General features: G+C 41.4%; 1 protein-coding gene across 1 annotated transcript in view; it reads right to left on the reverse strand.

Annotated features, from left to right (window-relative positions):
- cdan1 (codanin 1) overlaps window positions 1-12,179 on the reverse strand; it is a 92,002-nt gene that overhangs the window by 60,755 nt on the left and 19,068 nt on the right. The window contains exons 4-9 of the mRNA XM_068038218.1: window positions 11,902-12,077; window positions 10,679-10,798; window positions 8,541-8,616; window positions 7,297-7,417; window positions 6,145-6,254; window positions 3,494-3,583 (exon numbers count right to left, since the gene is read on the reverse strand). Of these exons, the coding sequence (XP_067894319.1) occupies window positions 3,494-3,583; window positions 6,145-6,254; window positions 7,297-7,417; window positions 8,541-8,616; window positions 10,679-10,798; window positions 11,902-12,077 (693 nt within the window). The remainder of the gene's footprint in view (window positions 1-3,493; window positions 3,584-6,144; window positions 6,255-7,296; window positions 7,418-8,540; window positions 8,617-10,678; window positions 10,799-11,901; window positions 12,078-12,179) is intronic.

The following is a 12,179-nucleotide window of genomic DNA, read 5'->3' on the forward strand; positions in this document are numbered from 1 at the left end:
ACATCTATTACGTGGCACTTTATCAAACGCCTTTTGAAATTCCACGTACTTTACTTCAACCGCATACTCTCATCAACCCTTGACATTACTTCAAAGAATGTGATTAAATTAGTCAAACTCGATTTGCCTTTAATAAATCAGAGCTGACTTTTATTTATTAACCCATACTTTTCCAAATGCCGATTAATTTTGTCCCGGATTGTCTAAAAAGTTTCCTCACCACTAGCATTAGTCTAACTGGCCTATGATTGTCTAGTTTATCCATCTCCCCAATTTAAAAAAAATTACAATCTTCCAGTCCTCTGGCACCAACCCATATCCAAGAAATAAAAGCAAAATACTGCAGATGCTGGAAATCTGAAATAAAACAAGAAATGCTGGAAATACTCAGCAGGTCTGGCAGCATCTGTGGAGACAGAAGCAGAGTTAACATTTCAGGTCAGTGACCCTTCATCAGAACCATATCCGAGAAGGTCTGCCAGAATCTCAGCAACTTCCACTCTTTCTTCCCTCAGTAACGTATGATGCATCTTGTTCAGAGCAGGTAACTTTTCTACCTTGAGGACTGCCAACCTTTTAAGTATATCCTTTTTTTTTAAGCCTTTCCATTGTTGCTACTGCCTCCTCCTTTACTGCTACATTGGCAGTATCCTCTTCTCTACTGAAGACAGGTGCAAAGTACTCACTTGGTACCTCAGACATACCTTCGGCCTCCAAAAGGATATCTCCTTTTGGTCTCGAATTAGGCACATCCTTCCTTTGAGTACTCTTTTACTATTTATGCATTTATAAAAGTCTTTTGGGCTCCCTTTTAAGTTAGTTGTTAAGTTATTCTCTCCTTGCCCCTCTTATTTCCTTTTTTAGATCTCACTTATACGTTCTATAATCAGCTTGGCATATATACACTTTCTTTAAAAATTTGTTCATGGGATGTTAGCATCACTGGTAGAGCCAGCATATCTAATTGCCGTTGATAAGGTGGTGGTGAACCTTCTTGAATCGCTGCAGTCCATGTGGTGCAGGTATACTCAGTGCTGTTAGGAAGGGATTTTCAAGATTTTGACGCAGCAACAATGAAGGAATAGTGATGTATTTCCAAGTCAGGGTGGCTTGTGACTGGCAGGGGAACTTGCAGGTGGTGGTGTTCCCATGCGCCTACTGCCTTTGTTCTTCTAAGGTGATAGAAGTCGCAGGTTTGGAAGGTGCTGTCGAAGGAGCCTTGACAAGTTGCTGCAGTGCATCTAGTATATGGTACACACTGCTGCCACTGTGCGTCAGTGGTACAGGGAATGAATGTTTAAGGTGGTGGATGGGGTGCCAACCAAGCAGGCTTGTTTTGTCCTGGAAGGTCTCTAGAGCTTCCTGAGTGTTATTGGAGCTGCACTCGTCGAGGCAAGTGGAGAGTATTCCATCTTGTAGATGGTAGACAGGCTTTGGGGAGTCAGGTGGTGAGTTACTCGCTGCAGAATTTCCAGCCTCTGACCTGCTCGTGTAGCCACAGTATTTATATGGTTGGTCCAGTTAAGTTTCTGGTCAATGGTAACCCCCCCAGGACGTTGATGGTGAAGGATTCAGCGATGGTATTGCTATTGAGCAGTAAAGGGAGATGGTTAGATTCTTTCTTGTTGGAGGTGGTCATTGTCTGGCACTTGCATGGCATGAATGCTACTTGCCACTTGCCAGTCCAAGCCTGAATGTTGTCCAGGTCTTGCTACATGCAGGCATGGAGTGCTTTGGTGTCCGAGGAGTCGCAAACGGAACTGAACACTGTGCAATTATCAGCAAACATCTCAACTTCTGACTTTATGATGGAGGGCAGGTCATTAAGGAAGCAGCTGAAGATGGTTGACCCTGAGGAACTCCTGCAACAATATCCTGGGGCTGAGACGATTAGTCTCCAACAACCCCAACCATCTTCCTTTGTGCTAGGTATGACTCCAACCAATGGAGAGATTTCCCCCCCAATTCCCAGTGACTTCAATGTTACTAGGGTTCCTTGGCACTACACTCGGTCAAACGTTGCCTTGATGTCAAAAGCTATGTACACACTATACCACCCGATACACCAGACACCTATAAACACAATACTATTGATTGACCTCTAAGTATATGTGCAATTCCCTTTTAAAAGTTACAATGGAACCTGCTTCCACCACTGTTTCACGAAGTGCATTCCAAGTCACATCAACCCGCTATTAAAAAAAATTCTCATCTACCCGCCTGCTTTTTTTTGAAACAATTACCTTAAATCAGCATTCTCTAATTACTGATCCTCCTGCCAGTGGAAATAGTTTCTCCCTCTTAAATCTCCCTTTAACTTTCTCTGCTCTAAAGAGAACAATCCTAGCTTCTCTAGTCTCTTCACTGAACTGAAAACTCTCATCTGATACTATTTTAGTAAATCTCCTCTGCATCCTCTCCAAGGCCTTGAAATCCTTCCTAAAGCGTGGTGCCCAGAACTGACACAATGCTCCAGCTGTGGATAATCAATAGTCTATAAAGGTATAGCATAACTTCCTTGCTTTTGTACTCTACACCTCTATACTTACCCTGCCAATTTCAAAGATTTGAGTACATACTCCTACAGGTCTCTGCACCCCTTTTAAAATTGTATCATTTAGTTTATGTTGCTGTTCCTCATTCTTCCCAACAAATTTCATCTGCCAAGTTTCTGTCCATTTCTATGTCTTTTTCCATGTCTATGTCCTCCTGAAGCCTTCTACTATCTTCCTCACTGCTTAATACATTTCCAAGCTTTATGTCACCCGCAAACTATAATATTATGCCCTCTATATCCAAGACCAGGTCATTAATATCAAAAATAGCACTGGTCCCAATACCGACCGCTGGGGAACACCACTGTAAGAGACAATAGCAGAATCCTTCAAAAACATTTGAAAATCCAGTCTTTCATGTGTTCCTCTCCTCATACAACAATGCAGCCTCTAGACATCTGAGGCACAGCTTAGTTTGGCAGCACAGGAGATGACGCATTTAATGAAAGTCTGAATCAGAGCTGGTATGGCAGTATCGCCGTGGTAATTACTAAATTTCCAAAATAAATACCACCACTCCAATAAACCCAATTGATGGAACACAACGGAATGACTGAAAATTCTTTAGGAAGCAGAAACAACTACAACCCTCTGCCTTCTAATGTGCAACTCCTCTCCTGCAAAAGCAAAATACTGCGGATACTGAAAATCTGAAATAACAGAAAATGCTGGAAACACTCAGCAGGTCTGGCGGCATCTGTGAAGAGAGCAACCTCTCCTGCAAATCTTGGCTTCTGGTCAGCCTGAAAATTTATCCACACTGTAACTGAACAATGAAACATTTAATACTGATTTGCTTTGTCATAGCTACATATCCAAAACTGAATTACAAAAACTTTACTTGATTCCATTCTTTCCCCTCAGGGGTGTTTGCAGTTTTCAGTTTGCCAATCTCCTTTCCAACCCAAGAGCGGTAACGCAAGAGAAGGCTGCCATACCTGATTCGAAGACCCAGTGCTCTCTCAAACTCCCAACTCGGATTTGTATGCTTGTCCTCCCACTCACGCAGCAATTCATAAAAGACATCCCTGGAAGATAGTGAATGGATACTGTTCTTTAATCAGTGCTTGCATTGTAAGACTATTGTGTCTTAAAACATCAGTTACTTGCTTTCATTAAACCTTGACAAAAAGGAGTCCAAATTTGACTTACAACTTACAAGTAGGATAAATGCACAGAAACAAACATTTCAAATTTTGTAGTACATTGTGAACATAAAATTGTAAATGATTAATTTTAATCTTGAAACCAAAGGGTGACTTAGAGGACTTTAAAATTATGAAGGGGTTTGATAAGGTAGACATAGAGATGATGTTTTCACTTGAGATCATAAATGTGTGCTAGTCACGAATAAATCCAATCGGGAATCCAGGAGAAACTTCTTTACCCAAAGAGTGATTAGAATGTGGAACTTGCTTTCACAAGAAGTACTTGAGGTGAACAGTATAGATGTATGTAAGGGGAAGCTAGATAAGTAATAAAGGAGAATCAAACAGAAGAATATGCTGATAGGGATAAATGGAGAGGCACAGGAGGCTCATGTGGAGCATAAATGCCAGCATGGACCATGTGGGCCAAATGACTGGTTCTCTGCTGCTGATTCAATGTAATTCGATCTACTATTACTACAGGATAAAGAGTTGCATTTTCATGAGGTGCATTTTTAGAACCTTTTACTTCCACAAAGCAACCTGTGAAAAGATTAATCACCTTGTAACAATGGTTGGATTTGTTTGAACTTCCTTTCTAATTAAACGATGGTTTGCAGTACATTAGATTAGCTATCTTTCTGATATAACAGCTACATTGCGGGCAGGTGGGTGGGGGTGGGTCACCTTCAACTCGGTGCTTGAAAATAGATACCAGACATGCATTAATATTTAATTATAGACTTCCAAATTCACACTGAATTGACCTTCATGCTTTATTAAATGAGGCTCTTTTGTACATACATCCATTTGGAGGGTTTTTGACATTTACAGAATCTCAGAATTGTTACAGCACAGAAGGAGGCCATTCAGCATGTCATGTCTGCACTGGCTCTCCAGTGCCACTCACCCGCCTTCTCCCCACAGCCCTGCACATTCTTCCTTTTCAGATAACAATCCAATTCCCTCTTGAACGCCTCGATGGAACCTGCCTCCACCACACAATCAGGCAGTGCATAACCACTCGCTGTATGCAAAGGTTTCCCCATTCCCTCCCCACTGGCTCCTCCTGCCGCTGTCTGGCCAGAGGCTGTTGCATCCGATGTCACAGAGAACATTTAGGATGAAGGTACTATCTATGGATGTTATCTTTATGGACTTCCTGAAGACATTTAAGAAGGTTCCACACAATATGATTAGCAAAATTAAAGCACATGGGATTGGAGGCAACCCATTAACATGGGTAGGGAATTGGTTAGGAGGTAGGTGTCAGAGTGTAGGGATAATGGTTATATATTCCAAGTGCACATCTAATCCAGCTATGGACATGATAATAGAAGTGGCTGCTCCATGGGGAACTTGTGAAATGGAATCAGGCAGCACCTGCGCAGTGACTCAAACACAGTTGATAGCAATTTCACCTCTGAGTCACAAGGTCCACTCCAGAGACCTGAGCACAAAAATCCAGGCTCACACTGCAGTGCAGTACTGAAGGGGTGCTGCCCTGTGGTGATGCTGTCTTTGGGAGGAGCAGTAAAACTGAAGTTCTGTCCATTTCTTAGTCAGACATAAAAGAGCCCATTGTACTATTTTGAAGAAGCGCAGGGGAGTTCATATATTCATCCCTCAACCAACATCACTAATTCACAACAAACATCACAACATTAATAGACTAATATCTGGAATGGGCAGGTTGTCTTATGAGGAAAGGTTGGACAGGCTAAGCTTGTATCCGCTAGAGTTTAGAAGAGTAAGAGGCAACTTGATTGAAACATATGCGATTCTGAGAGGTCTTGACAGGGTGGATGTGGAAAGGATGTTTCCTCTTGTGGGAGAATCTAGAACTGTTTAAAAATAAGGGGTCGCCTATTTAAGACAGAGATGAGTAGAAATTTTTCTCTCAGAGGGTTGAGAGTCTTTGGATCTCTCTTCCTCAAAAGGTGGTGGAAGCAGAGTCTTTGAATATTTTTAAGGCAGCAGTAGATAGATTCTTGATAAGCAAGAGGGTGAGAAAGGTTATTGGGGGCAGGCAGGAATGTGGAGTTGAATTTACAATCAGATCAGCCACGATCTTATTGAATGGTGGAGCAGGCTCGAGGGGCCGAGTGGCCTACTCATGCTCCTAATTCGTATGTTCATACTAAAACAGATTATCTGGTCATCATCACATTGTTGTTAGTGGGACCTTGCTATGTGCAAATTACCTGCTGCATTTCTTACAATACAACAAAAGTAATTCAACGGCTGTATAGTGCTTTGGGATGTCCTGCAGTTGCGAAAGGTGTCTTTCTTTCTTTCTCAGAACTATAGTTTACAGGTATTACCCATCTGTCTCCTCAGATCCGCTGTGATCTAACTGAATGCCAACAGGCTCAAGGGGTTGAATGGTCCGCATCTGTTCCCATGTTTGCTTTATATTTATAACAAAACAGGCTCTGTACCTTTGCTTCTTGAAATTCTGAAAGGCTTTGTCGCTGGTAAAATTTGATCGATTGTCAGTTTCAGGCTCGAATGGAACAGACTGTATGACTGAAGGGAGAGTGAGTGATACCTGGAAAATAAGCAGTTAACACTGAAGGTAAACCACATTGTGTGCAAGATATCATAATCCAGAATCTAAAATGTGGACATTCAAAAAAATTTATATGGGGGCGGCAGAGGCTCATTATATGTTTGTGGCAAGATACACACTTTCAGTCAAGAATTTAATGTCACACACTGGCAGTGCACCCCAGCAATGAGAATTAAATGGTCAACAGAAACAATGCACTTTTCCCAACTAGTCAGCATTTTCACAATCCTCCACTGTACTCAGAATTATAGGTGCACCTTAAAACACTTAATTACAACTTCCAGAGGGGACAGAAGGAATACAAAATCCCCAAAGGTCACGTCAGTGTACATTGCATTTGGCTGTGAAGTTGATTGAGTAGATACTCCATAGAAGCATGGCGATAGTGAAATCCCATGAGGTTAATCAGGTTTTGGTCTGATATTGGACAACCAGATAAGCCATTTAGATGACCAAGTTTTCACAAGTTCATTGATACTTTAAGACCATAACTTGACAGCTTCCAACCAGAGAGAAATTATATGTGAGGGAAAGGGAGACTAGAAGAGAAGATGATACAAAGATGTGAAGATGGAATTTAGAAGCAGGGAGCAGGTGATTAATGAAGTGAATGGAATGCTGGTCTTCATCTCAAAGAGGGCTAAAATATAAAAGGGTGGAAGTTATGCTACTGCTGTACAGAACTCTGGTTAGACCCTACATGGAGTAAGTGCATTTAGTTCTGGGCATGCACCTCAGGAAGGACATACAGGCCTGAGAGGGAGTGCAGCATAAACTGATGAGAATGGTACTGGGGTTAAAAAGGTTAAATTATGAGGACAGGCTGCACAGACTAGGGCTTGTAATTCTATTAAATTTGGAAGCAGCAAATTTCAATTATAATTTCATAGTAATTAGTAAAGGAAGATAGTCTGTCACTAAGAAATCCACATAACAGAAAAACATAGAGGATAAAAAAATGAATTCAGATTAGCACAATCTACTGTCAGACAGCAATAAAGATAAGTGTACATTATCTCACCTGCGCAGTGCTGACCTCATTGGCACGGATCAACTGGTCACGTAATGAAGCAGAGAACATACCGAGTCGGTCATTCTCGCCAAGAAGCCTTATAGTCCCCTTATCCAAATAAGAAATTATCCTACAACGGGTAAAATAAAATGTATTTGAGAATGCGATCCACATTACTCCATCTGGTACATTTTCCAGTTTTTCTTAAAAATTTCCTCTCACGACTCATGCCATGTAGCCACCGCCACCAGCTCTTCTCCAATACAGCAATCAAGTGGCTACTCTTCAAGTGTGCATCAGCAGGCAATTCAACTGCAGAGGGCATCACAGCAAGTACCAACCTGGTCCTCGCTGAATATCAACACACATGTACTTTCCAGTGGGTTGACTGGTTAGCAAATTGGGGGCAGGACCTCTTGCTGTTTCTTTCTTTCTTCATCTTCTCCAGCACCATCATTCCCCAAATGACATCAGTTAACTCAACAAGGCCTAAGGACTGAATCTCAGTTTCCCTCTTTTCTGCAGTCCAGTCAATACTGGGCTGCAAACAATGGAGCCATCAGGACACTGTATAATCTTAGACCACCCTGGTTTATGCAGTTCCGTTTCACACTGGGCGTCTGATGACCTGTGAGAAAAATCTGAGGAAACTTTAATCCCCTGGAACTGGGATACTTACCAACTTTACATCTAAGCATTAACATCCGGCGCAGCATAGACCAAATGCAGAGTAAAACTCACTCTGCACTGGCCAAAAACTTGCCTTAACCCCCACCCTGGAAAAGCTTTGCAATCACAGCACAATACCGTAAGCTTGCCTCGAATTTCTCCACACAAAAAATCCCTGGAGCCTCTGAGAAAGGCTGTTAGTTTGGTGCAGAATTATGAACTATTTTGTTGAAGCAGCATCAAGAACGATGCAGAGACACATATAAAACTGAAAGGACAGCAGGCTACCCATTGCATCATTCAATCCCCATAATTCATTGTTCTCAGAACATCAATGTGCATTTCACTAAGAGCTTTAGTCTATGGAGAAAGGGCGGGTATGCAAATTCTCTCTCACCAAGCAGCTGTCCTCGATAACGAACACTAATGTTTTTATTTTCCTTCCCATCTCCCTGGTGAATCCACTATTAGGCACAAGCTGACCTCAAAGGTTACCACACCACATTTAGCCAAGGTAAATCTTATCCATTTGTACTGTCCTTGTATCTTCAATGTTAACATGGGCTGGGGAGGAAAAAACTCACGTGAACTGCGTTTCCAGAACTCTGACAGCAAAATAGATGCAATTATGCACACTCCTGAAGTACTGCCTTTCCACTTCTGGAAAATAAATTAATTTTATATTTAGACATAAAAATCATAAAAGCCAGTTAAGTAATGAAAAAGACTTGCCTTATCTATGATCTAACATTTTCCAGGTTTTTCTTAAAACCTCCCTCCCACGAATTATACCATATAGGCCACAAACGACAGCTTTTCTCTGATGCAACAATCAAGTGGTTATTCTTAACTAGCACCTTTCACAATCTTAAAACATCCCAAAGTGTTTTATAGCCAAAACCTTTGAAGTGTTGTACTTAGAGAAACATGGCCCCCAAATGGCAATCAGCAAGCTCCCACAATCAGCAGTGATAATGACCAAATAGATAAGGAGGCCCAAAAGAAAGAAGAAAGAAATGTTTGCCATGTTGGTCAAGGGATAATTATTGGCCAGGACACAGGGGAGAACTCTCCAGCTGTTCTTCAAATAGCGTTGTGGGATATTTTACATCCACCTGAAGGGAAAGACAGGGCCTCAGTTTAACGTCCCATCCAAAAAATAACTCCTCCAACTATACAGCACTCCCTCAGTACTGCATTGGACTGTCAGCCTGGATTATATGCTCAAGTATCTGGAGTGGGACTTGAACCCACAACCTTCCACTCCAGAGATGAGAGTGCGACCGACTGAGCCACAGTGGACACTGTAAATCTGGTAGAGATCGCCTTGGTCTAATTGAATGGCCGACATGCTCAAGGGGTTGAATAGCCTACTCCTGATTCTATGTTATTACAATAAGCAGACAGAATTAAGTCTTCAAAAGACTTCAGTAAATAGCTTATACAGAAATGAGTTGTAATTACTAGATACGTTGCACATCATTCAGGAAAGGAAGAAGTCAGACTGCTCTCATCTCGTTCCTAGCTCGTGCCTCCAGACCAGCATAGGTGGAGGATTGGCCACTTATACAAAAAAAGGAAAACAACAAAATAGTTCCAGTACTATTGGGGATAGGAAAGAGTATGCACAAGGTTGTAGTTTTGGGGAAAGCAGCCATTTTGGTCATCAAATATTATGATTCTTCAAAGATAAGGCAATGTGTGAAAAAAGTCTTAAAAAGCAGTATTAAGTAGCATTATTCTACAGAAGCACCCAAATAATTTTTGAATAAATTATACAAGTTATTATCTTGACACCAAACTAATTCACTACTCGGGTTAACCACAGCAATCCTCTTAGCATTCCCAGAGTTGACACATCAAAAAATGTACAACAGTCAGCAGCTTTCTCCAATCTTTGGTAACTGCCCTAAAATCTGGCTGTAGTAGAATGGATTACATTTGTACCTGGAATCTTGACTGGCTGAGAATTTAATCTGAGAAAATTATATTTATGCTCTGACACTGGTACTATATTATTTGAACAAATTATGCCTCCCTTCAGAGAATCAGAAGATGTCCCCAAAAAGACCTCCTGTCTAATTTAGTCACACCAACATGGTGACAGGCAGACTGAGAGTCGGATGGCTAAAGGTTTAATGGCCTGTGTCTTCATTACTTGTTGTTGACAAGTGACCCCTTGGCATGCCCGACACAGTCTAATAATGGGCGACAGTCTACATCCTTTATTAGGGGATGGGGTGGGTGGACACGGTAATTGGCAGCTACAGAACCAGCAAATACTTGCTACAACATCTTCTCAATGCTTGGTCTACCATGGATTCAGAGATAGAACAGTGATGCAAGTTGATTCAGCTGCGCCGTGGTGTCTTCAGATGTAAGAATTTTGTATCTATGCACGTGTGTGTCTACCGATTTCCACACTGGATTTTAAAGAGGTATTTCTGTTGGCACATATGGCTCAATAGTTCTGGCAGCAGGCTTTCAGTCCTCCATTGTTGTCCATTCTATTCAATTGCATTCCATTGTATTACTTACATCCCAAAGATTATCTGGTCATTAACACATTGCTGTCTGTGGGACCTTGCTGTGTGCAACTTGACTGCTATGTCTTCTTTAGTTCTATTCAATTGCATTGCTTATATCACACATCTTATATTTGGTTTGAACCACAAAATTAGAATATAGATGTCATTTCAGCTCCCCACTGGGTAAGTCTTACCTTTTACCTCAGTGGCATATTCCACCTCATCTTCCAGATCATCTGTTGATGCTCCTCCCCTGGATGTCAACAACTGCAGTAGAAAGAATAGCTCCAAAAAAATATTTGGCACTAAATTCTCTAGAATTAGAAGAATATAACATTAGCTGATTATATTTGGTTGCCTCAGCCATCTTCCCATCTCCATAGCACAGCCTACATTGGGGACCTCTTTACACCTGGTTAAAGGTCATTTTGGGCCAGCATGTGCCAAGTCCCTGCATTAATATTTTTCCAGAGCTGACAGAATCCACTCCATGCACAGTATTATGAACTGCCTGCAAAAACGACCAACTAATTTAAAGCCTGGACTCGAGTCCAAATCTCAGTTGCTAGGCCAACTAGTCTGCAAATTAGTTACAATCTTAACATCGGACACAAGAAAACGTCTGAGGAACACATTTTTTGAAAGAGGACAAAGGGAAGTAGCGCACCCAAGTCACCAGCTAAGAGGAAAAAAGGTTTTGTTTTTGGTTTGCTTCATCTGGATAACATAATAGTTCCCTACAAACTCCCCTAGTGAGTTCCCAACCTCAGCTATAGCACTGGGGGAAATGTGAATGAGCAGTGCACATACTTCCTACAGAATCCACAGTGAACAATCCTCCACATAGGGACCCACCAGATACACTACATTTCAAATTCATGAGAGTTATAGAGTTATACAGCACAGAAACAGGCCCTTTGGCCCACCGTGTCCACGCTGGCCATCAATCCTATCTATTCTAATCCCATTTTCCAGCACTTGGCCCGTAGCCCTTGTATGCTATGGCGTTTCAAGTGCTCATCTAAATACTTCTTAAATGTCAGAGTCATAGCATTGTACAGCACAGAAACAGACCCTTTGGCCAACATAAATCATTAATCAACACCATTCTGTCTATTAAATCAGTTGTGCTGCACACATAGCAATACGCTAAGAATGATAGAATTGTGGAGCACAGGAGGTGGCCATTCAGCCTATGACATCTCTTTGAATATGCCATCCAATTAATTCCATTTTCCCCATTGCCCTGCAAATTTTTCCTCTTCAGTATCTATCCGATTCCCTTTTGAATGTTACTTTTCAATCTGCTTCCATTGCCCATTCAGGCAGTACATTCCAGATCATAACTCGCTACGTAAAAAAAAAATCTCATCGTCCCTCTGATCTTTTGCCAATTACCTTAAACATATTCACTTACCAGAGAGACAAGCAGAGTGTAGTGCAGCCAACACATCCAACTTGTCTCTGTGAGAAACTTTGCTTACATCAGCACATACAGCAATACTGTCTGAGGAAATGCTAAAGGATCTTCCATTCTGGCACTTAGTAGGTGTGGTTGGATCCAAGACGGATGGCTGCTGAAGCAACTTGGATCTAAATAATTTGAATACAAAATATGCTGAATTAACCATTCATATAAAAGCCTCAAGGGGAGGTCAAAAATACAATTGTTAAATATAAATTTCTGATTTCATT

Source organism: Heterodontus francisci, chromosome 9, assembly GCF_036365525.1.
Source record: "Heterodontus francisci isolate sHetFra1 chromosome 9, sHetFra1.hap1, whole genome shotgun sequence".
NCBI lineage: Eukaryota > Metazoa > Chordata > Chondrichthyes > Heterodontiformes > Heterodontidae > Heterodontus > Heterodontus francisci.